Below are 25756 nucleotides of genomic sequence, written 5' to 3'. Positions count from 1 at the left end.
GATGATGATGGCTTTTGAGTTATACTCTGTGCTCAGCTGTATTTGTCAGTAGTTTTTATTAATGGCTGTGGAGGAAACAGAGGCAAACAGTTCCCAGTTTGACGTTTTCTCCTTTCCAATCTCCATTTGCCTTTCTTTACCACTGCTCAGGAGACTTCTTGGAAGAGGTCTTTTCTACCACGTTTCACGACTAGTTTTTTCTTTACTCTTCGCAATCTTTACTCTTTTCCTATTTTATTTTCCTCTTCTCTTTTGTGTTCTTGAATATACTTTCTGGTTGGGTTTTTGCCTTCTCTCTGACTGTTCTGTTTTAATGCCTCGCTTTTCCAGATATAAAACAGCAGGAAGGGAGCTTTTCATTAAAGCAGGGTATGTGAACCTGTGTTAGCAGAAACATGGGGACAGCCACTGCTTTCAACTCATTTTGACCTTGTTAACAATTGCAGAATATATTTCTGCCAGGAGCTGGAAAGTCACAGAGCAATATTTAAAATTCAGAACTTTAGTTTGTATCTCATTCAATGTTCTCAGTAAGGCTAGGACAAAAAGTCATGAAAGACAGGTTTGCTTCAGGAGAATTCACCCAAGAAGTTTATTCTAGTGTAATTTTCCTTTTTCCAACAGTAGTTCTTTCAGTCAAAGATTGTTGATGGGATCCACAGTGACCCAATTCACCTTCAGTTATGTGCTGAAGTACTGTTAGCTCCTGTTACTGTTAAGGCTTTGGTGTCAGATCAGTCTGGTGATGCTGGTTCTGGCCAAACACCTTATGGTTTGGAGCATTGCTTGAGAGAATTTCAACTTTGCGCAATCATTATCAGAGGCATTTGTTTAGCTTCTGTTTGTAATGGGGTCTCTTTTTCTCCTTTGTTTTCACATTAGGTAAATCACTTATCAAAGAGGCACCCAGACATGAAGATAGAAGAGGTGCCAGAGTTAACTCTACCCATCATCAAACCCAACCGTGATTACTTTTGTCAGTATTGTGATAAGGTAAAAGGAAAATATCCATACTGGTATGCTACTGTGGTAGCCCTGCTTAGAGCTGATTTGTCTGCGTGTATAAATATGTGCTAGTATGTTGCAGTGACTCTTAGCAGATGGATCCCTGTCTTTTAGTAGTTTTCCATTCAGACAAGAAAGGGCTAGAGATGCAGCCTCATTTTAAGCCAAATTTTTTTCCCTAAGAATTAGTTGACTGTTTTGCTCATTGTCCTTTCTCTCTGTAATCTTTGTTACGAAAGAAGAGACTTACTACCAAGAGCTTAGTTTGTGAATTCATTTTAAACTCCTAGGCTCTAAAATGAGCGTGTTTATCATCTTACTTGTAAAATATATGGCAGATTTTGGGTTTCTAGAAGACAGAGTGGGAAGTGAAAAAGTTTCGTGGTAGAGTATTCTACTTGTACTATTCTGTTCTTTATTTTTGTGCAGTTACAAAAAAAGATAATATACGTTTATTGTTTTATTGTACTACTGTTTCTTAAATAATACAGCTATGTCAGCTTAAAAGTAAGAAATATTTTTTAAACATGAAGGTATTAGTTTCTACTAAACTTGCCATTTGGAAGATACTTTGGCTCCTAGTAGTCAGCTATATACCTCCTGTTTTAGTCTGTTTTGTGTTGCTATGACAGAATTACCTGAGACTGGGTAATTTATAAAGGAAAGAGATTTATTTGGCTTACGATTCTGGGACGGCTGCGTCTGGCATGGGCCTCAGGCTGCTTCTACTCATGGCAGAAAGTGGCAGGCAGCCGGCGGGTGCAAGCAGATCACATGGCGACAGGAAGCAAGAGAGAGAAAGCGAGAGAGAGAGAGAGAAGGAGCTAGGGTCTTTTTGAGCAACGAGCTCTCCCGGGAACTAATAGAGCGAAAACTCACTCATTAGTCCCCCCTCCCCCAGGGAGAGCATTAATCCATTCATGAGGGATCTGCCCCCATGACTCAATCAGTTTCCAACACTGCCACATTGGGGATCGAATTTCCGCATGAGTTTTGGAGGGGACAACACATCCAAACTCCATCTCCTCCCATGAGAGCTTCACAGACAGGCTAGAGGATAAACTGGCCTTAAAAACAATTTTATTTTTGTGTGTTTATCTACCTTTTGAACTTTAGGGTAAAGGGCATTTTTACAGTTACTATCTTAAATATGTAAGTTCAGGGAAGATGCCTAGCATATCTATATTACATTCTTTTATGCTAATGTGTGGTATATCCTGATTATCCTTTAGTTGATCTGTTAATCTATTTTATTTTGGACTACATGAACACTTTTTCTCATTTCCTTATAATGAAATTGTTAAATAGTTTGCTTTAAGAAAGAATGTGGAACTATGTACTGCTTTCATGGCAAAGCATTTGAATTTGCAGGTTTATAAAAGTGCCAGCAAGCGTAAAGCCCATATTCTGAAGAACCATCCAGGAGCCGAGCTCCCACCGAGCATTCGGAAACTTCGCCCCGCTGGTCCTGGAGAGCCAGACCCCATGCTGAGCACCCACACCCAGCTGACGGGCACCATAGCCACCCCTCCTGTCTGCTGCCCTCACTGCTCCAAACAGTATAGCAGCAAGGTATGAGGAAGGATCGGACTAAATCTGAGGGCCGACGCACTGTGGAAGGAATCTTGTAAGAGAGGATAGCTGCTTCTGAATTGATGGCTGCCAAAAGAGATGTGATTTTAGTTCCTGTAAACAGGGACCGTAAGCACAGAATGGGAAGAGGCACTGTGGACTCCGCCAGGATTAGTGTCATGTATGAACAGCCTGCACACTTGACTGTTCTCCTTTGCCCTCAGTCTGCTAAGGGCCTCACACTTGAATATTCTGTGCTTATAGTTTAGAGCTCATGTTTATGGAAGCACAACATAATGTAATGGTAGTTCTTGCAAAGGGGGTCATTTTTCTGTGGGGACTGTGATTGATTCCTGCAGGTATTAGTGGGGGTTGGGGATGCTGTGAGGTATTTGGACTCTGCCTGTGGTGTAGGGCCCCATGAGTTTTTACTCTCTTTTCAGCCTTCTCTTTTTTCCTTTCATAGCATTGTCCAGTTTAAGAAGTGCAGTCATAGCATCGGTGTTGCTCTGATTTTTTTTTTTTAAAGGCGCAAGATAAAGGACTTTAGGAATTTTTAAAGGGTCTACATACAAGAAAAAATGAAAATAATTAATTCTAGTAATTATTTTTGGGTTTTGTCTTAATTCTTCAGACCAAGATGGTCCAACACATTCGAAAGAAGCATCCAGAGTATGCCCAGCTCCCTAACACCATACATACACCACTGACAACAGCTGTGATAAGTGCCACCCCAGCTGTGTTAACGACAGATAGTGCCACTGGAGAGACCGTGGTGGTAAGTGTATGACTGGGAAGAGCGTTTTGTTTCCTTCTGTGCCCATCATATCTTTAAGTACCAAAGCCATGTCTATCTTGTTATTTAGTTGTCTGCAAATGTAGCTCATTATCCTTCAGTTTTCCACACAGGGCATTATGCATATAATTGGATCTCCTAGTTGGTACTTTCCAAAGCTCTCTGTAAAAGGGGTAGTGAAAAATTGTCAGTGCTGCTTGTTCACTACAAGATTGTCAGAACCTCTAGGGCAGCTCCACTGGGTCAGAGCCAGTCAGATATAGATATGGATATAGAGGTCATGTTCTGACACCTTCTCGTCCTCAGATTTTTTTCTCTCTGGGCTCAGGGCTAATGTGTAGCTCATTGATCCACCAGTGAGACAAACTAAATTTTAGTAGGATTTAGGAGCACTGAAATTGCTATAAACAAGTATTACCAACTCGTGTGTTCTGTGTGATTTTTTTCTAGACAACAGACCTGCTAACCCAAGCAATGACAGAACTGTCCCAGACCTTAACAACAGATTACCGAACGCCACAAGGAGACTACCAGAGAATTCAGTATATCCCTGTGTCACAGTCTGCGTCTGGTCTCCAGCAACCTCAGCATATCCAGCTTCAAGTGGTGCAAGTGGCCCCGGTACTGTGTTATGTTTGTCTCTCTTTACCTTTATGAATGCCATCCTGCTGTCAGCCAATACAGTAGCTGGAGTCAACAAAAGCACCCTATTCTCAGAGCTGGAATTGGGCTCTATATAATGGGCTTCTGCGTGGAAATAAGATATACTACCCACCCTGATGAAGGCTTTGTTCTGAGCAGTGTAACAGATTTCCATCTATAGTAGTCAGCAGATTTTAGGGCCAAGCATATACAAGTCATCCTGTACTAGTGGAGCTGCCTTCTGAGCCTCTTTTAAATCCTTATCCTTAACATCCAGGCTGACTACTTGATAATGAGACAGTTTAGTAAAACCCTACCTGGGCATCGAATGACTTATATCAGTGAGAGGTTGTAAAGAATAATTTTTACTTGCTTTCTGAATATCAGTCAGTACCTTTTCAGTAAAGAGGTATAACTATGTTCCCTCTACCAGATAATGAGTAGCTCATTCTTACTAATTAGGGAGTTAAAAGAAGGAATCCTCTCAGAAGTATTGTTTCATTTAATTACGCTGAGGAAATACACTCAAGGCACAAATGAAGAAGTGTTGCTTTGAAACAATTTGGTCTCTGAAAAATAAAAACTAACATGGGAACAGGACATTGGAAGTTACCACCATCACTGACTAGTCTTTATCTTGTTTTTCTTACGGGAAGGTTCTTAACTTCAGGCTTTAGAGGAATCTATGAGTCCCTGAAATTGCCTGTAAAACATGATGTATATGTTCATTGCTCTGGAAAAAGGGTCTGTACTTTAGCCAGATTTTCAGAGATGTCTGTGATACGTAAAAGGTTAGGAACGACTCTTCTAGTGGGTTAATAGTGGCAAACTCAAAGCAAATTCTCTTCTTGATCTCTTAACTGGTAAAGGATAGGTCATTCAATTTAACTGAAATTTGAGGGAAAAAGATTTTTGATTTTTGGGAGCTTGTCATTCAGCTCATTATTAGGGACTGTATTCCTCTCTCTCCTTCTCTTCCAGAATTTAATAATATTAGTGGCTAATTTTGTTAACTCTACTTTTCTCAGTGCTTGGCCAGCTTGGCTTAGGTGTGGGGCTTTCTGGGAGTGTAGCAGTGGATTTGTCTGTTCTTCTGATATTGTTTTTAACTGAACCTTTTCTCTGGAAGGATTTCCCTTAACCTCGATCAATGTGTGTTTGGTCTCTGGGCCTGTGTTTTCTCCCTCCAGGCCACCTCCCCTCACCAGTCTCAGCAGTCCACGGTGGACGTCGGCCAGCTCCATGACCCTCAGACTTACACCCAGCACGCCATCCAGGTGCAGCACATCCAGGTGACTGAGCCCCCCACCTCAGCCCCGGCACCCTCCCAGGTACACTTCCCCGTAGACTATGCAGAGGTGTCAGTATGAAGCTGGGGACTGTGAGAGTTAGTAGCAGTGGAAGACATTATCATCAGATGTAGTCTCCTCAGCTATTGAGGTGATATCGTTATTTTTTGACCTTAATTAAAAAGCCTTACCTTTTCCTCCAATTTTTATATTGGTATTGTGGACACTTACATTAAGTTATTAGCTTCTATTGTTCGAATCGTGCCCTGTGATATGATATCCTAGAAAGAACATTGACCTTTGCTTCCTATCCTAAATGCACTTGCTGAGCTGCTTCTGTGATTTGGAACAGTGACTCTGTGGAGTATTATTGTGTATTGTGTATTATTGTATTTGTTTGATTGAACCTTTTATTGAGATATATGAAGGTACTTCAAAAAGTTCATGGAAAAATAGAATTAAAAGATAATATAAATCTTTCCATGAACTTTTGAGGTACTCTCATATAGATAAGTTGTGGGGGTTCAGAGGAGTGGGAGATTGCGTTTAGCAGGGAATCAAGGGTATTTTTGTAGAATTGGTCTTTGATTTAGGTGTTGAAGGAGGGGTACAGTTTCGACATGGTAGATGGGGGAGGCATTGTTATCTGAACAAGCTCACGTTGTGAGTAAAGACAAAGAGGTGGGAAATGGGGTACATTTGCAGAAAACTGTGAGTTTTCCTGTTTAGTTTAGTAATAGGAAATGATGTTTGAAAAGAAAGTTGGAAAGGTAGTTTGGAGCTGAATTACGGAGGGCTTTGAATGGTGGGCTATTGAACGTGGGCTTTATCCTGCAGTCAGGAGTAAGTCTGCACCAGCTGTCTGAATGTGCACCTGTGCCTAAGTCCACGAACTGGGAGGGACTATCGAGTGCAATTTAATGGAAATTATGACTTCTGGGTTCTATTTCAATTTGTGTTCCAGATTACCTTTGTGACATAGGCAAGTCATTTCACCTCCCAAATTTTTTAACCTTATATAATGTAGGTAATTATACTTTCATTTATCTTTCTAATAAGTTTATTGAAATTAACTTTTTGGATACTCTTCTAGAGAATCCTTTTAAAACAAGTGAGAATTTCATAGTTATGTTTGCTTTTCATTAACTCTATTCTTATTTAAAATACAGTCATCCCTCAGTATCCATGGGGGATCGGTTCCAGGACCTCCCTCGGTTTCTAAAATTTAATGATTAAGTCCCTGATATAAAATGGCATAGTATGTGCATTTAACCTACGCATATCCTCCCATATACTTTAAATCACCTCTAGATTACTTATAATATCTAATACAATGTAAATGCTATGTAAATAGTTGTTATACTGCACTGTTTAGGGAATAATGATGAGAATATAAAAAAGTCTGTACATGTTCAGTACAGTTACAATTATATTTTTGATCCGGGGTGGTTGAATACACGGATGCAGAACCCATAGATATGGAGGGCTGACTGTATTATTACTTTAGCCGTGAGACTTTCAGTGTTATAATTCATATTAGTCTGTTTAATTTCCTTCAGTTATTTGTAAGTTTTAGCTCTACTGGAAATTCATAATTTCCCACTCTGACTTTCTGTTTCTCCCTAGGTAGCTGGGCAGCCATTGAGTCCCTCTGCCCAACAGGCTCAGCAGGAGCTCAGCCCGTCTCGTGTACCAGGAAGCTCTTCCACACAGGGGCAGGCGCTGCAGCAGCAGCAGCAGCAGCAGAGTTCCTCTGTACAACACACATACCTGCCCAACGCTTGGAACTCCTTCCGTGGCTATTGTAAGTAAGAGAAAACGGGACACTGCTGTGTAAGTCATGAGTAGGTGATCTCCAGCCATGTGTCGTAATTTCATCAGCTTTACAAAACATTTTTGGATTAAAATTTCAAGTGGCCATTTTCTGTATTCTGTAGTGCATGTTCTTGAATGAGTTTCATGACAAAATTCAAGGCAGCGTTCTGATCTCAGAGATCCATCTTGATATGACATTTTCAGAGACATTAGGTATATTGCTGGAAGAAGTATAGGTATGATAATTTAAGTAGAATAGATGGATATAGGATACGTTGATGGGAATGACTCATTCTTCCACCAGTATTTATTAAATGCTTATATATCAATCACTGTGCTTGACCCTGGGTATATACAAAGATGAATACTGACATTATTATGAGTAATACCACACGATAATATTGTCAGCCAACTTTCATTAAGCTCTCATTATAGGCTAGGAATGATTCTAAACCTAATGATTTTAATACTAAGTACATTCAGTATTCACAACAACCTATGAGATAAGTATAGTTGTTATTTGCATTTTACAGATAAGGCAATCTAGGCACAGTAACTTGTCCAAGAGACATAGCTAGTAAATGGAGGGTTGGAACCCAGAGTTTACACTCTAAATCACCCCACTGTGCTGCTGCTTCTAATAAGATGGTCTTTGGCTCAAAGAGATGATCATCTAGTGGAGGAAAGAGATATATAAGTAGTTGATTCCAAAACCCTGAGATTAGTGCCACAGAAGCAGTAACAGGCTGGCTGCCAGAGGTTGGGGTAGGTCAACATCTTGGTGGCGATGACAGCCGTGGATATGGGCTAGAAAGCATGTGACCTTTGTCACTGAAGGTGTGAGAGGAACAGGAATAGATGTAACAGACCTCAGTAGTAGCAACCAGGAGGAATAGGGGCTGAGAAAGCAGAAGGTCAGTGTTCATCTTTCTCCTACTATTGATTTCTGATTTTGGGCCCATCTGTCATGACTGATCCTTGGCTATGTTACATAGATTTGCTATGGAATCAGTGAGCAGCAATGAACAGAAACAGTTCAGCTTGTCCCACTAGACTCTGACAGCATGCTTCTGACATCAAAAGTGTGGGGATCTCTCCCCACCAGCAAGCAAGCAGTCAGTTCCACAGTGGACACCAGCTGGGTGTCCTCCTGTTCCGCTCCAACACTACCTGGAGACAGCGTCAGATCCCACAGGTCGAGGGCTCATTCCCCAGTATTGCCCCCCACTTCTGATGTCAATTGAAAGCCCTGAGGTATTTTACCTGTGCTTCTGATGGACTGACTATAAATTAGGGTTCCCACGACCACTCCTTGGGTTTGATTAATTTGCTAGAGCAGCTCACAGAACTCAGAGAAACACATTTACTGGTTTATTACAAAGGATATTATGAAGGATACAGATGAAGAAACATGTGGGTCAAGGTATGGGGAAAGGGATGTGGAACTTCCGTGCCCTCCCTAGGTATACCACCTGCTGGGAACCTCCACATGTTCATCTATCTGGAAGATCCCCAAATCCTATGCTTTTGGGTTTTTATGGGACCTTCATTATGAAGGCATGATTGAAACGTGGACAGCTGTGTAGAAATGTTATTGGACAAAAAGGGTGTGGTCTAATACTGATAGACTGGGCAGGGAAACCCAGCAAGGCCCGTCTGTTCAGGTTCTTTCTGACCTCTCTATGCAGTCTTCCTCCCTCCCAGGTGTGGGGCAAGGCCCCTCCTGAAATGGGGGTCTTATCACCTACAATTAGACAAGGTAGGTCAAAGAATTTCTTAACAGCCAGCTCTAAGACTAAAAGGCAGGGGAAGGTCAGAGTCCTGCCTTGGGGAGCCAAGAATTGTGGACAAAAACCAGTATATGAGGGTACTTCAAAAAGTTCACAGAAAAGTAGAATTGCAAAATAATGCAAATCTTTCCATGAAGTACCCTCATGTATATACCATAATATCACAGTCAGGCTCAAGCTCCACCATTTAGTTATTTTTACAATCTATTCTCATAAGTATTGGTGGTCACAACGAGGGCTGAGTCCAGTTTCCTGTTAGGGAAAGACCCTCTTACTCATTGTAAATACCAGTAGAATCCTGGTAAGTAGACTGATATTTACACTCAATTTCATTCCTGTGAAAGAAAGTGGAATGATGAAGATATCTGTGGTAATAATAGTATGAGCTAGCATTCTAACTTGAAGAAAAGATTCTGGAACTGAAATTTTTTATTAGGAAAAAATTTCAAAATATACAAAAGAAGAGAGTATGGTATAATGAAGCCCCTGTACCCATTATCCAGTTTCAACAGTTACCAACTCATGCCCAACCTTGTCTGATTTATACCCTGTCATTCTCTCCCATCCTCCACTGTCTAATAATCCATCATATCATTCTGTCCATAAATGTTTTAGTATGTATCTCTAAAACAAAAAGACTGTTTTTTAAAAACACAACTCAACATTATCACAACACATTGTTACACCTAAAAAGAAATGACAGTAATTCTTTAATACCCTCAGATATACTTCAAATACCCACTCAGTGTTCATATTTCTGTGATTGTTTCAGAAACTTTTTAATAGCCTGTTTGTTCAAACTGGGCTCCATTTCAGGGCCATGCATTGCAATTATGTTTTTGAGTTCTTTTTAATATACTCATGTGTGTTCATTCTCTCTCTAAGTTGTAATTTCTGTGTTGAAGAAAGTGGGCCATTTGTTCCATGGAGTTTCCCACATTCTGGATTTTGCTGGTGGCACCCCTGTTATCATTTACCATGCTTTCTTCCATCCCTTTTATTTCCTATAGACTGGCAATTAGATCTAGAGGCTTGAGCAGGTTGAGTTTTTCCTGCCAAGATACTTTACGGCTGGTGTGTGTCCTTCCATCAGGAGGTGCATAACGTAGTGTCTCTATTTTTGTGATGTCAGGAGCCACTGATATTTATTCCTTAGCTCCTTTATTTCATTAGGGCTTGCAGTGTTGCAATATTCTATCATTCTTATTCATCGATTAGCTGGAAAACGTCCATAAAGAGAATTTTTTTTAGCTTAACTACCAGATTACTGTGAGGTACTGTTTCTACAGGAAAGGCAGGATAAATGCTTTAAATATCTGATTCATCCCCTTTATTTGTAAATTTTCAAAATAATGTGTTTGTTTCCTAGTGTTATCCCAGGTGACAAACGAGAGGTACCTGTGTGTATCTTACTGTCATTGTGTGCTCATGACTTTCAACATAGGACGAGTTCCAGTCTGTTGCAGTAGTTATTCTTATTGATGCTCTGACTTTCCCACCTTTGGCTCGTAGGAGCCTCTCCAGGCTGGCTCCTTTATCTTTCCCACACAGCTCTGCAGTCTTTCATAGCATCTTCTGTGCTGGTAAGACAAGATATCCCAGGCTCATTTGATACATTTTCTGCCCAGGTCTGGAATCAGCCATTTCTCCAAGAAGCTCTCATTCCTTTTAGTAGAAAATATTACTTAGAGATTATCAGCAGGGTGCTGGGGTGAACTTTGTTTTTAATTTGCTTTAATAACATTGGTGGTAAAATTCAAATTGGATTAAATTGTGATTGCTAGGCAACTGTGGGTACATTTGTTGCATCCACGGCCATGAATTCAAATCTGAATATAAAGGATAAAAATATTGATCTAAAAGGTAAATGTTTGGAAGGTTTTAAAAAATTGTTGAATATTTGTCTTTATGGCTGTTCAGAAGCCACATTTGAGGGGGGGATGCACTGATTGTCCCTGATATTTGATAACTGTCCTAACCTCTTCTCACGTGATCAGTCCTTATCAGAGATGCTTTCTCTCTATCAAGAAATCATATCATCGCAAGACTCTTGCAGCGTGCAAACCCATGGAAAATGTCTCAGTGGGGAATGTGGTCACTGGTTCAGTATCTGTTTCTAGAACTTGTATTCAAATCTGAGACCACTGAACTATGGATATTTCCTGTTTTTCAGCATCTGAGATTCAAATGATGACACTTCCCCCAGGTCAGTTTGTGATTACAGACAGTAGTGTGGCAACTCCTGTTGCTTCTGGCCAGGTGAAGGCTGTTACTCCGGTAAGCTGTGCGACGGCTGGGTTTCTCTTGTCCACCCTGCGGGGCTATGTTATAACCCTTATCACAGTTTATTTTTTAATGATTTATTTACTCTTTGGTTTCTCACAGTAGATGGTGAATTCCTTGAAAGCTGGGTCTTGTCTTTATCACTTTACCCTTTAATGCATAGCCCGGGAGGCTAGGATATAGCAAATGCTCGATAAATATCTACTCAATTAATAACTATAATGAACTTCCTAGATTCATTCACATGATCACCTTTTTATGTGCTTCTAGGAAAGATCAGAAGTCCTCAAGACTACTGGTCTTCAGCTGGGTTGGGAGAGAATAATATAATGAACTAATTATGGAGCTATTTTAAACAATTCAGCCACCCCAGGATGGAAAACATTGCCATCAATGACCTTGTTATATTTAAGGTGGGCAGGTACAATGTTGACTGGATCTACTACCTCTGTTTTTATCTTCACTGGTTTGTTCTGGCCTACCTCCAAGTTGTTAGAAGAAAGAGTACGTAAATTTAAAGTAAGAAAAATGCCCTTGGATGAATAAGTTCTGGAGATCTAGTGCACAGCATGATGACTATAGTTAATAGTAATGGATTGTACACTTGAAAATTGCCAATTGCTGGACAGTTAGCTCAGTTGGTTAGAGCACAGAGTTGTAACACCAAGGTCAAGTGTTCTGATCCCCATACCAGCCAGCTTCCAAAAAAAAAAAGAAAAAGAAAACAAAAGTAGATTTTAGATGTTCTCACACACAAAAATGGTAAGTATGTGAAGAGATGGATATGTTAATTAGCTTGATTTAATCATTTCAGTTTTTGTTTTTCAATTATACCTTAATAAAGCTGATGGGGGGAGAGAGGAAAAAAGAAAAATTCTCTTAAGTGGCTAGAGATATTGGGATTTTCCCATGGGAAGACTGTTTCCCAAGAGGCCTCTGAGAGCAGTGGGGTAGTCCAGTGGCCTCAAAAAGTTGATTTTTTTTTTTTAAAGCATTCTGAGAGTTTGCTTATTTCTCATCACGCAGGGTCACACCAACTAGACTTAGGAGAGATGTATAAATCCAGAGTAACAATGAAAACAATAACTAGTGTAAAATGGAATAGTCATGTTGACATGATCAGTGAATTTTCTGTTCCCTTTAGGACCCATTGACTCTACCTTTTTTTGGCCAGGGACTCATTTGAGAAACTTATTATAGCCAGGGATGTCTCCCTCCCCCTTGCAGTGTACCTATACACAAATGTATTGTACGTTTTTGAGAGTTCATGGGTTCTCTGAAGTCCACCTGTAGAGGTTACACACCCCTAGGGGTTAATGGACCCTAGGTTAAGAACCAGCCCCCTCCCCACGAGAGGAAGACCCACATGGGAAACCAAATCATAATCAGAAAGTTACTTGGTGGGTATCCACTCAGAACATAGACCCTAGATGAATCAAATGGGTTTCTGGCTATGGCTTTTTCTCTAGATTGTGTGTGGAAAGGCTACTGCCGGAGTTTTCCTCTGTGACTTCTTCTCTCCTCTGCTCTGTAGCTGACCAATCCCCTTCTGACTGACACATTCTTTCTTTAAAAATGTTAACATAATGAAATAGCCAACTACTGGTCTATGAAGAAGTTTCCATGATCAGAGGAAAAATGAGGAAAAATAAAGACAATGTGTGAGTTTTCATAAAGCTAAATTTATTTAATGTAAGGGACTTTATTCTAAGATTGTGTCCTTCCTATGCTCTTGAGTGTTCAAATGTCTATTTGATGGTAGTATGTTTTAAATGACCTTGGCAAAATAAGTTTTGGGGACAATTTACTATTATTTTTAATTTTGCCGGTCTTTGACATTCTGAAGTTGAGAACCAGTGATCTTGACCATGCCCCTTAGAGGCCATGTCCCCTTGTAACATTTCTTTGCATATTCCCTTGTCCTATCCCCTGTGGCTCCTCCTTCCCTTTTAGGCCCCAGATTTTTTTTTTTTCTTTTAATTTATCAGTATACAGTGTAGTTGATTTTCTCAGCACCAGATTTTTTAAGATCCTTTTGTTCCTGCTCTAGGGTCATTATGTGTTATCAGAAAGTCAACCAGAATTGGAGGAAAAACAAACTTCTGCCCTCTCCGGTGGAGTTCAGGTTCAGCCGTCTGCACATAGTGACTCCCTGGACTCCCAGAGCACCAGCCAACAACAGACCACACAGTACATCATCACAACCACCACCAATGGAAACGGAAGCAGTGAAGTGCACATTACTAAACCATGACCTTCTCCCTGAGCTAGAATTGAGCAGTCACATCATGTCTTTTCTTGTTCATAAGTCTGAAAGATTGTGACACTTACACCTTTTTTTTTAAGATTTGCTATTCACTCAAGAGTCTGGAAACGACAGTTCTGGCACTCATACATGCACTGGGGTTTGTTTTGCCAAGGTCATCTTTACCAAATTGACTCTTCAAACCCTTGAGGTTTCTGTCACAGAATAGAGGACTTTCAGGGGAAAACAGATTTCAAGGTGGAGAAACTTTGCCTAGCTCTTGAGTTAGTTTTTTAATACATCGATAAGCCTTACCTTTCCTTTGTGGAAATATTAAATGGTGTATTGTGTTCATACCAAAGGTGGAGAAAGGATATTCCAAGTCCATGGTCCCTGGATTTGCTGATTCCAAGTCATGGCACCAAAGGAGAAGGGGCATTTTATGGATGTGTATTAGGTCAGAACTGTTTTATCTTGTAATTTTGAATTTTCAGTAATTTAACAAAGGGAGCCTACTGAATAAGAAGATAAAAATGACAAAATGAAAGTGTGACAGTAATGTTCTGAAGGAAATACTGTCATCTAAATTTTTCTTATTGCTGTTTTTTTTAACTTTCCTGTTTTGGAAAACCATTGTTGGGCTGTTGGTAATGCTTTCCACAGATGCTGGCCCTCAGCAGATTAGGTCAGATCCTCAGGTTCTAATAGTTCTTACTTTAGTACTCCACAAAGGTGGACTCCCTGAAAGAGAAAAGGCTGCTGGATATCAGCAGAATTTAAACCTGTACGTTAAAGCTTTGCCTCCCAATCTCTGGTTGTGATTGTATTTAGAAAGAGATACTGGTACTAAGAAAAATCACTAAAACTATGTGAGAGAGAGAACTGAAATCTTGTCCTGCCTCTGTCACTCATTGGTAAAGGATGAATTCCTTGCTCCTACCAAGTATACATTTAACTCTTGCTCAGAGTATTCAGTGTATTTTAGTACTTTCAATGCTGTCTTAAAATGAACATTCTCTAAAGTTGGGTGGAAAGGTGGCCTTCCTTATTTCTTAACACTTTTAAATTTAAACATATTGTAACTCATCTGGACCTTTTTGTAAGATGACCAACTACACACTTACGGGAAAAATAAAAATGTGGGGACCATTTATAAAACATTAAGGTGATTATAAGGGATCTGGAAGAAATCCAGTCTTGGGAGAAAAAAAAAAAAAAAAAAACCACCTTGACAATAGTTTTTCTTATATGTGTTTCTATTGGGGAGTCTTGTTTACTGTGAATTCAGTGGGGAAAAATATTTCCCTTCTTTTTACTGTACATTCCAATTGTACGCATAAAACAATTCAATGATCAGTATATATTTTGACAACTTTTTGTGACATACTAATACCTTTTTAGAATAATTATTGCATAGTAGAATTTATCACTTGAGAACAGAAAGACCTAACTTCATTTCAAATGAAGTTAACTAATTTATTTACATTTCTGGGTTGAAACTGGTTGTATAAATTTATACATATAGTACCTTCTTTATGGTACATATATCTTTCTGAGAAGAAAACAATTCTGTTGAAATAAATTTATTCAAATATAGATTTTGCACTTTATTTTTGAGACTTCATTCAGTTATCCCTGAAAATTTGGGTGATAAGAGAACTTGTGAAAGTTACTTCATAAATGTGTTGAAACTGAAAGGGGACTCATTATTTTTGGTGACAAAGAGATAACATCGATGTTTCCAACAGAAAATATTGACTCTGATCACAAAATACGGACTCTGGTTCCCAAAGGCCCACCATGTGATGATTCTAAATATCATAGTGTCTATTCTAGAAAGACTTGCTAGTAAAGAATATTTGACTTTTATAAAGGTCCAGTTTAGTTTTTATAACTTAAATTTGACCTTGTTGGGTTCTTTTTAATTTGAACCAGTAGCTCCCCTCCCCTCAGGAATAATTTATTGATTAAAATTGAAAACTATCACTGGATGGAATGTTCATTTTATGCCAGTTATTTCAAGTTTTAAAATACATAGAAGAAAATACTGTAGAAGGGCCTTGTTGTCTCTTTCCCTTCTAAGTTTTTCTCCCTTCTTTTTTTTTTTGGTCTTTACATTGAATAAAGACTCTAAAAGTAATTTACATATTATTAACAGAGATGTGGGTGGCAGTCAAGCCAAATACCAATGCTTTAAGATCAAGTATTCTGCACATTCATTCCAAGGTCATAGATTTTCAAAAGGACTTGGATTTAAAGAGGTGGCAGATTATAAGTCATCTGAAGACCCAATCTGGAAAACATGTATGTAGCCAATGTTTATATTGTGGCCTCTCAAGACACATTGATGCTGTAGACTTCATTCAGTGCAATGTGAATATTTTGGAGTAGGTTGGATATAGATTTTACATTTTTACTGTTTGATTTGTACCCACAGAGATAGACATTTCATCATGTAAAATTCCTGTTACTCTGGAAAAACTTATTGTTTTGATCTTCTTGAATTGTTTTCTGACTTGGAATTATTCTTTCAAAGAATTCTTAAGCTATCCAGGGCTAAAAAGCACTTGATGAGATGCTAAAGCTGACCCATTGGTTGAACATGTTGACCCTATCCTGTTATTTAAATGTGAACATTTATTGTACATTCAGTGAGTTATAGTGTTAATAGTCTTGTGCTACCCAGCAGGTGTAAAAATTAATAAATATTTTTTTTTAATAAACATGTTTCTCATTTGTATGTGTGAAGCTACAAAAGCTACTGAGATTGTTAAATTTTTTTCTCTTAAATATTACAACTTAACTTCTGGTTTCCAGTCTGGCATGTAAGAAGGTTGGAAGTTACCACTCCATCCTATAACAAGTAATAAGCTGAACAAACTCAAAAATCAACAATTTTTTTTGGATCTGTCAGAGAAGTGAGCTCACAGGGCATACTGCTGCCCCCAAAATTGGAGAGAAAGACAGGTGAATACAGAGAATCACAACTTCCTGAACAAGCAAAACCCCATGAGCAGAAATCTCTGTGGGAACCAATGCCAGGGTAGGTAAACCTGAATTGTAATTGATGAATTGCTGCAGGCTCAGTGTGGACAAATCTGAGAGACTGAAAATTCCAATGGGACCCAGTCATTGGGGGTAAATGGGGGATTCATACTTTTGTAGGTTTTACTTCCAGGAGTTCAACCAGGTTCTCACAGTGAATATGAAAGGAAAATCCCCTCATGCTTCTGGCAGGGGAAGGGACAAAGGAGCTATTTTGAAATATGCCGGAGCACTGTGCTCTTCCTCATGAGATCAGCCCTCAGGAGAAACTATTTAACCAGAGCCTAATCTGCTGAGGTTATAGCAGAGCCTAACTGACCAGAGGAAGGGATGTACCAAACTCCAGTCAGCTCTAGCCATCCTGTCCCACCTAAGAGGGAAAACTGAGAAGCACGTGTGAAGCTCAAAGCCTGGAGGCACAGGCTCACTAGAAGACTGCAACTTACTCATAGGACTACAGAACACTTCCCCTCCCCACACCTTAGCCCCACATCACTAAAGGCCTACTTACAGAAGTCCTTTTTACCTGGTACATCATGTTTGGCTAGCAAGAAGAAAGTACAAGGCATACTAAAAGGCAAAGACACAGTTTGAAGAAACAGAGCAAGCATCAGAACCAGAATCAGACATGGCAGGGATGCTGGGATTCTCAGACTGGGAATTTAAATAACTGTGATTAATATGAAAAGAGCTCTAATGGTGAAAGGAGACAACAAGCAAGAACAAATGGGGAATGCAAGCACAAGATGGAAATCCTAAGAACCAGAAACAAATGCTAGAGATCAAAAATAACAGAAATGAAGAGCAGCTTTGAAAGGCTTTTTAGTAGACTACACGCATCTGAGGAAAGAATCTCAGAGCCTGAGGACATCCCAATAGAAACATCAAAAACTGAAAGACAAAAAAGATGGGGAAAAAATATATAGAGAACAGTATCCAAGAACTGTGAGATAATTTCAAATAGTGTAAATACACATAATGGGAATACAAGAGGAGAAGATAGAAAGGAACAGAGGAAATATCTGAAACAATAATGACTGATAATTTCCCCACATTAATATCAAACACCAAATCACATATTCAGGAAACTCAGGAAACACCAAGCAGGATAAATGCCAAAAGAAAACAAAGCAAAACAAAACCAAAAACCAAAACAAATGAACAAAAAATCTGACTTAGAAATCATGCAAGCAAGGAGAGAGTGGAGTAAAATATAAGGGCTGAGAGAGAGAGAGAGAAACTAGCTTAGAATACTGTAGCCTGTGAAATTATCCTTCAAAAGTGAAGGGGAAGTAAGGACTTTCTCAACAAACAAAAATTTGAGGGCATGTGTTGCCAGTAGACCTGCCTTGCAAGAAATGTTGAGAAATGTTTTTTGTTTTGGTGGCTGGCTGGTATGGGGATCCGAACCCTTGATGTTGGTATTACAACACTGCACTCTAACCAACTGAGCTAACCAGCCAGCCCAAGACAAGTTTTTTTAGAGAGAAGAAAAATGATAAAAGAAAGGAAGAGCATCTGAGAATGAAAAAAACTTTGCTTTTATTCTTAAATGATCTAATACATAGCAGTTTGTTCAAAATAATAGGAACAATATATTTGATTATATATGCTTATGTATGTACTTGTATGTATGCTTATGTATAGGTGAAATGAATGACAGCAATGATTCAAGGGACAGGAGGGAGGAATTAGGATTATTTTGTTATTACAAGATATGCATACTGTTCATGAAGTGAGATAGTGTTAAATGAAAATGGACTTGGATTAATTGCAAGTGTATACTGTAAATTCTAGGGAAACCAGTAAAAAAAGTAAAAGAAGTATCACTGATTTACTAAGAAAGGAAAGAAAATGGAATCATACAAAATGTTCAATTAAAATTGTAAAAAGCAAAAAAACCCGCAAAAGGCAAAAAATAGAGTGGAAGACAACAACAGGAGCAGAAGAAGGGCAACAAATAGAAAATAGGAATGAATATAGTATATATTAATCTAAAAATATCAATAATCACTTTGAAAATTAATGGTCTAAATGCACCAATTAAGACAGATTTTCAAGTGGATCAAGAACAAGACCCAGGTATATGTTGTCTATAAGAAACCACTTTTGTTTATTTTTAAAAGACGACTGGTAAGGGGATCCTAACCCTTGACTTGGTGTTGTCAGCACCATGCTCTCTTAAGCAAGCCAACTGGCTATCCCTATATAGGGATCCAAACCCTTGGCGTTGGTGTTATCAGCAGCACACTCTCTCCAAGTGAGCCACAGGCCGGTCCAGAAACCTCCTTTAAATATAAAGACACATATAGATTGGAAATGAATGAATGGAGAAAGGTATACAATGCTAACACTAATCAAATAGGGGTTGCTATATTAATTTCAGACAGAGCAGGCTTCAGAGCAAGGAAAGTTATCAGGAATAAAAGAGGCATTAAATAATGATAAAAGGGTCAATTCTCCAAGAAGACATAAAAAACCTTCATGTGTATGCACCTAACAACAGAGCATGTAAATATGTGAGGCAAAAACTGATAGATCTGCAGGGAGAAATAGGTGAATCCAGTGCTATAGTTGGAGACTAACTAATAGCCCTCATCAGAAATGTAGAGATCCAGCAGGCAGAAAATCAGTAAGGACATAGTTGAGCTCAACACCACAAATCAATTGGAAATAATGAGTGTCTATAGACTACTTTCTCCAACAAGATTGCAAATACACATGTAAAAAGATGCTCCACATCTTATGCCATCAGGGAAATGCAGATTAAAACAATATGAGATACCACTACACACTTATTAGAATAGCCAAAATTCAGGGCCGGCCCCGTGGCTCACTCTGGAGAGTGCAGTGCTGGTAGCGCCGAGGCCACAGGTTCGGATCCTGTATAGGGATGGCCGGTGCGCTCACTGGTTGAGCATGGTGCAGACCACACCTTGCCGAGGATTGCAATTCCCTTACCGGTCAGGGAAAAAAGAAAAAAAAAGAATAGCCAAAATTCAGGATACTGACAACGCCAAATGCTGGCAAAGATGTGGAGCAACAGGAACTCTCATTCATTGCTGGTGGGAATGCAAGTTGGGATAGCCACTTTAGAAGGCAGTTTGGCAGTTTCTTACAAAACTAAACATACTTTTTCCATATGATCCAGCAATTGCCCTCCTTGGTATTTAACCAAAGGAGTTGAAAACTTCTGTCCATGCAAAAACCTGCACATGTATATTTATAGCAGCTTTATTCATAATTGCTGACACTTGGAAGCAATCAACCCTTCAGTTGGTGAATAGGTAAAACTGTGGTACATCCATACAATGGATACTATTCAGCACTAAAAAGAAATGAGCTATTGAGTCATGAAAAGACATGGAGGAAATTTAAATGCACATCACTAAGTGAAAGGAACCAATCTGAAAATGCTACATACTGTATGATAACAATCATATGACAGTCTGGAAATGTAAAACCATAGAGACAATAAAAACGTGTGTGATTGCCAGGGGTAGGGTAGAGGGAGGTATAAATAGGTGGACCAAAGGTTATTGTAGGGCAGTGAAACTATTCTGTACTGTACTGTAATGGTGGATAATGACGTGTCAATGTAAGTTCATCACCTGAAAGAAAAGTACCTCTCTGGTGGGAGATTTTGATAAAGGGAGAGGCTATGCATGTGTGGGGGCTGGGATATATGGGAATCGCTGATCTTTCCGCCTAATTTTGCTGTGAACCTAAAACTTCTCTGAAAAACAAAGTCTATTTTAAATAGTTATAATGTACAGTGTTTTGACTCTTTCTCTTTGGTCTGGTCACAGTCTCAAGGTAAGAGAAATGTTGCTGACAACTACGGAATGATGTTCCATTTTTACTTGGTTTTTAATTCAAGAACCTCCCAGCGGTCTAATGGAACTAAAGGCATCCGTGGAGCCAAAAGAAGAGCAGGGATTGGGCTTTATTTGGAAACCTCTATTTTCCAACAAGGGAGGAGCATTAGCTTGGCCGGCCGGCTTCTCTGACATGTTTCCATCCAACTGAGAGAACTGAGGATGGTCTCTGCACGACTGGTGGCAGTGACGTGGAAGTAGTCTGAAGCCGTTCTAAATAAAACACGCTGAATGAAGAAAGGCACCTAGATATTTACCAAGAGGAACATTATAGAGTTTAAAGCGTACTTCTTCGATGCGTGTACTTATTATTATTATTTTTTAAAGATGACCGGTAAGGGGATCGTAACTCTTGACTTGGTGTTGTCAGCACCACTCTCTCCCAAGTGAGCAACCGGCCATCCCTATATAGGATCCGAACCCGTGGCCTTGGTGTTATCAGCACCGCACTCTCCCGAGTGAGCCTCGGGCCGGCCCTGATTCGTGTACTTTCTTTCCGGACCTCGAGGGCCCGGGGACGGGAGAAATGATACTTGGAGGGGGGAGGGGGAGAGGGGTGGTGACAGGCTGAGGTTCGCGCCCTCCTCCTTGGACCTGGAGAAACCGCGATTTCCTCAGAAGCAAAATGAGCACTAATAGCGCCTAGCTCACGGCTGCAGTGCAAAGACAGTGGATAGAAAGACAGGCTTAGCATAGGGGCCTCTGGCAGGGTACACTCTCCGTAAACGTTAGGTAATTGCACTCGCTCGTGGACTCTGGAGCCTTAATTCGCGTCCAGGCAAACAAGTTCAACATCGTCTCTGCCCTCCAGAAACTCCCGAACCAGGTGAGACGCAGCAGCACCCCGGAACAGGAATCCCCAGGCCTCAGCCTTGCGCACCGCAAACCCGCCTGGCGCCGCTGCAGGCCACGCCCCCCGCAGCCCCGCCCCAGCACCCTGCAGGCCCCGCCCCGCGCAGTCCCGCCCCTTCCGCCGCCCGAGACCGGGGCGTGCACGCACCCGGATGCCTTGCGGGAGCGAGCGCGTCCGGGACCCCGCGGCCGGAGGAGCCGGGCGGGTTAAGGCTTCCGTGCTTGTGGTTCAGGTGAAGGAGGGCCGGGAGCGGCGAAAGGGTTAAAGTGTCGCGGGGGAGTGGAGGGAGGGAGCGGCTGGGTCTCCGAGGTGGCCACCTCTGTGGGCAAGGGGCGGCAGAGCGACGCGGCCCTGGTGGGTGGGGGTTAGGGTCAGGTACGGCGTGTGGGGGCGGCGAGGGCGAGAGGAGCAGTGTAGAGGGGCGGGATCCGGCATTGGGCTGGGGCGGGGTCGCGCAGGGAGAGATTGGCTGCAGGGGCGGCGGATTTGGAGTTGCTCCAGGAGCATCTAAGGCTTCTGCGTTGGGGAGGGTCCAGGAGGGAAAGTTAGCCCAGGTGCGGAGGAAAGGCCATTGGGAGAGGCCTTCCTGGTCTAGTGAACAGGTCCAGGACGCCCCCCTAGACTTAGAAGTCCTCGGCTTCCGGGCTTCTGGCTCCCTGGCAGCTGCCTGCTTTTTGCATTTTGAGATCCTGTTCAGAATAGTGGCAGGGCAGGGGTTGTCACTAGAATGGGTTAAATTTAGCTGGGCATCTCTATAATTGAAACTTGTGAGCAAGTTGTGTAAATCGAGGTGATCCTTCTGTGTCAGGTAGGACACCGACTTTGGAGTTGTTACTCTGTCCTGTGCCAATTTTGTTAAGACTATTTTATTCTAAGCATCAGGTTGCTTCTAGTTTTTTTCTTGTTTTAAAATTTTGTTAAACTCATATGCTATGTGTTTTTTCACTTGTTTCAGTTATTTGGGCTCAAGGCACATGCAGGATGTTGTCATTTCACCATGTGTTGAAGGGCCATGGGGCACAGTTGCTTGGGGAGCATCCAGCTGTCTTGACTCAACACTAATCTTTCTGCTGAATCTTTACATAGATCTGAAATCTCTTCAAGAGAACTTGAAATTATTTTGTGGAAAGTTGCTTCATTTTAGATACAGTATTACAGGTCTGCTCTTTGTTGTTTAAGAGTTTCGGAAATGAGAAATACCTACAGTGTACAAACTGTCACTCACGTGAGATTATTCATTGCAGGATCCCAGGATTGAAAATAACAGCAGGGAGGACCTGGTCCCACTTCCCTTCATCTTACAGATAAGGAAATTGGCATCTGGTGAGGTAAGATTTGCAGAATGTCAGTCAGAATTAGTGGCAGACTTGGGCTAGAAGTCTAGTGTTTTGACTGTTAGGTTCATTTTTCTTTCCATTTTACTGTGTTTATTATCCTGTTTGGTAGGCATAGGAGCTAGAGACAATAGATTTAGTAAATGTTTGTAGAGTGACTGAGTTCAAGCTCCCTGTGGTCCTGTTAGCATTGTTCAGTTATGTGGCTTCAACTTTACACCTGATTCCAGCCATTAGCTTTGTGAGATGCTCTCTGAAAATGTTTTAGTATGTACTTTTCTAAAGGTGGTCAGCAGTTTTCAGTTATTCCAAGAAAGAGAAAAATAGCATTAATTTATATGGTTATAAAGATTGGAGACACCAACTAAAGGCAGAGGCAACTGACTTTACTGGTTGTCATGGTCAGGTGCTTGGAGCCTCAGGAGTCTATGTGCACTAATAAAGTCATATCGAGAAGCTTCCTTTTCATGATTTAAATTTAGAGTTTATACAAGCGGTATTGTGTGCAGTGTTAGGAACATGGGTTTGCAGGCTGGCAGAGCTGGGTTTCAGTATTGTCTCGGGTTGGAGAAGTTACTCACTATGATCCTAAGTTTTAATATCTGTAGAATAGTTGTAATAATCCTAGCTTGCACAGTTGTAAGAATTAAATGAGCTATATTGAAGGCCTGGCACTTAATAGGCCCTCATAAAGTAACTTTCTATCTGAGCTTTACTAGCATATGTGGATTTTCAGTGAACTTTATTTTGTGGAAGAACAAGGAATTAATTGGTTAAAAAAAATTGTTAAAGAAATTATGTTGTAGTAGAGAAATTATTGCCCTGGGAAGTCTAAATTATGGACTGTGTTCTGTTCCTCATTTAATCCCTGAGTCATTTTACGCTTCTGTAAAATGAAGGTATAAGAAATTTATGAATTTAGGAGTCAGTGTGGAAGCATTCTGAGGAAAAGAGTCCTACTAGATAAGACTTAAATTCCAATAGCACTGCAGTGGTGGAAGAGAGGGAGAAGACTGTTTAGCTGTAGTTAGGGGGTAAGAATAAAGTGTAAGAATAGATTTGAGATGGAATATTTTTCTGGGGGAGTGTTAGCATCAACCATATCTGGGATTTCTGCTTTTCTGTCTCAAGATGCATCTATTTGTGTAGAGATCCTGTGGGGAATAAACAATGGATTCCTTGGACCACATGCTGACGGATCCCCTGGAACTTGGTCCATGTGGAGATGGCCATGGCACGCGTATTATGGAGGACTGCCTGCTGGGAGGCACGAGGGTTAGTCTGCCTGAGGACCTTCTGGAGGATGTGAGTAGTCACTTCATGGCAGTATTTTCCCATCCGCTTCCTCATACCAGCTATTCTAAACCTTTTCTGCTCTCTTCAAGTTTTCAGTATTTTGTGCTCCCTTTTGTTTCGTTTTCTACATTGCAGGCAGAGTGATCTCTTACCCTTTTGTTATTTTAAGTGTAATGTCTATTTAATATTTTGATTAGGGAAGAAAGTGTAAGCTATATTCTGCATGTTTAATAACAGGTCAAAATAACTTGATAATATGATATAAGACCTACTTTTAACAAGATAATTTTCATCAATTAAAAACAAGGTTGTATATTTTAAAAGCAGAATTGTATATGTGTTTACATTAAAATTGTTTGTCGCATTGTGAATCATTAAACAAAACCCAAACATATTATCTCTGTCCATATGGTAGCCTTCTAGTCAAAATAAGTGAGAGCCCTGGGGTAGGATGTCACATGCTTTTGACTGCTTTCACAGGCAAGATGTGTAATTATTATTTTTAAGGTGGTTACCATTTACTGTGTGTATGTACAAGGTACTATATAGATGAAAACATTCATTTAAATGTATATTTCATTTATTTTGCTGTATTTTGAACATACATACAGGTATAGAGTATAATATGGCAAACGCTGATCACTCATCTGTGCAACACTCAGTTTTAGTAAATAATTCATTAAGTCACATTTGTTTCAAATTCTTCTTTCATAGGATGTCAAACATTGTAGAGAAAATGAAAGCCACTACTGGTGCCCTTCTCTGATCCTCCCACCTGCAGTAACAACTGTATTGCAGTTGGTATATGTACTCCCAGTCCATGTTTTCTTTGTATACTCTCTCAAGGAAATCTCTCTATGTCATTTAGTCAGCAAACACTTGTTTTATTAAGTACCTACTTTGTGCCAGATGGTGAGTTAAATGCTAGGAATAAAATGGTTTGCAAAAACAGCTTTACAGGCTAAGAAAATCTGGAACATTGAGTCTGAGGTGCTTTTGATATATTCATGCAAAGATGTCTGGCAGGTGGTTGCATTTCTGGATTATCTTTTGCTTAAACTCTTCAGTGGCTTTCCATTGTCTTCAGGGTAAAGTCACAACTACTTAACATGTTTACATATCCTTTGCTTCTCCATACTGTCTACTGCTTCCCCATCTCTGTCCACACTCTAGCCAAACATTGCCTGAACTGTTTTTTAATTAAAAGTGAAATGTTTCTCATGTAAGAAGAGTATATAAAATGCATATAAATACAGTTGAAGCAATAATAAAACAGGCAGGTAGCCACCACCTAGGTTAAGAATGCTACCAATACCATTTAAGGCCCCTGTATCCCCCTCCCCATATCATCCCTTCTCCATTCCCCTGAAAGGTAACTGCCATTCTTTCTTGTGTGTTAATTCTTTTGTTTGTATAGTTTTGCTCTGTGGATTTCTACCTTGCCTCCCCCAGCATCTTTTTTACCTTTCGTTATCAGTCTACTGTCTTAAATGTCACTTTCTCTGGTGTGTGTTCTCTGACACCATAAGTCTGGGATGTGTATTTCTGTATGCATCAGCAGTTCTTAAACTACGTTGTAATTGCTTGTTCAGTTCTTGCCTTCTCCTGACTCTGTGTGTGCGTGTTTGTGTGTGAAGTCAATATGTATATATATATACACGCCAGTCCAGCTTAGTATTTGGCACACAGAAGGTATCCGATATGTAACTAGTGAGTTGAAAATGAACTCCATCCTGTTTCTTCTCACTCTTAGCAGGTTATCTCAACTCCTCAAGTTCTCTCCTCACATGTTAATCTTTTCCTGCCTCTGAGTTTAAGCTGGATTCAGATGTCCACCATCATATCCTTGTAGGCAGAGATGGCTTCCAAATGGGATTCTTTGTACAGAGATTTTCCTCTGGGTTATTATTTAC

The 25756-nt window shown here is 40.2% G+C and overlaps 2 protein-coding genes across 7 annotated transcripts in view; both read left to right on the top strand.

Annotated features, from left to right (window-relative positions):
- Positions 1-14878, top strand: part of PRDM10 (PR/SET domain 10) — a 97146-nt gene extending 82268 nt beyond the window's left edge. For 2 of the 4 annotated variants that reach the window (XM_063093360.1, XM_063093359.1), the window contains exons 15-22: positions 883-993; positions 2377-2577; positions 3212-3355; positions 3824-3994; positions 5206-5346; positions 6931-7108; positions 11083-11186; positions 13243-14878. In XM_063093360.1, coding sequence (XP_062949430.1) covers positions 883-993; positions 2377-2577; positions 3212-3355; positions 3824-3994; positions 5206-5346; positions 6931-7108; positions 11083-11186; positions 13243-13446 — 1254 coding nt within the window. In that variant the 3' untranslated portion in view covers positions 13447-14878. Of the gene's footprint in view, positions 1-882; positions 994-2376; positions 2578-3211; positions 3356-3823; positions 3995-5205; positions 5347-6930; positions 7109-11082; positions 11187-13242 lie in introns of those variants that run through there. The other 2 variants (XM_063093362.1, XM_063093363.1) reach the window with 2 other exon arrangements.
- A 6466-nt stretch (positions 14879-21344) lies between these two features.
- NFRKB (nuclear factor related to kappaB binding protein) overlaps positions 21345-25756 on the top strand; it is a 32905-nt gene continuing 28493 nt past the window's right edge. For 2 of the 3 annotated variants that reach the window (XM_063093104.1, XM_063093102.1), the window contains exons 1-3: positions 21345-21445; positions 22458-22541; positions 23679-23852. In XM_063093104.1, coding sequence (XP_062949174.1) covers positions 23718-23852 — 135 coding nt within the window. In that variant the 5' untranslated portion in view covers positions 21345-21445; positions 22458-22541; positions 23679-23717. The remainder of the gene's footprint in view (positions 21446-22457; positions 22542-23678; positions 23853-25756) is intronic. The other variant, XM_063093103.1, reaches the window with a different exon arrangement.

Source organism: Cynocephalus volans, chromosome 4 (assembly GCF_027409185.1).
Source record: "Cynocephalus volans isolate mCynVol1 chromosome 4, mCynVol1.pri, whole genome shotgun sequence".
In the NCBI taxonomy this organism is placed as follows: domain Eukaryota; kingdom Metazoa; phylum Chordata; class Mammalia; order Dermoptera; family Cynocephalidae; genus Cynocephalus; species Cynocephalus volans.
Note: the sequence above shows the minus strand (reverse complement) of the source record. Positions and strands in the feature narration are given on the sequence as shown.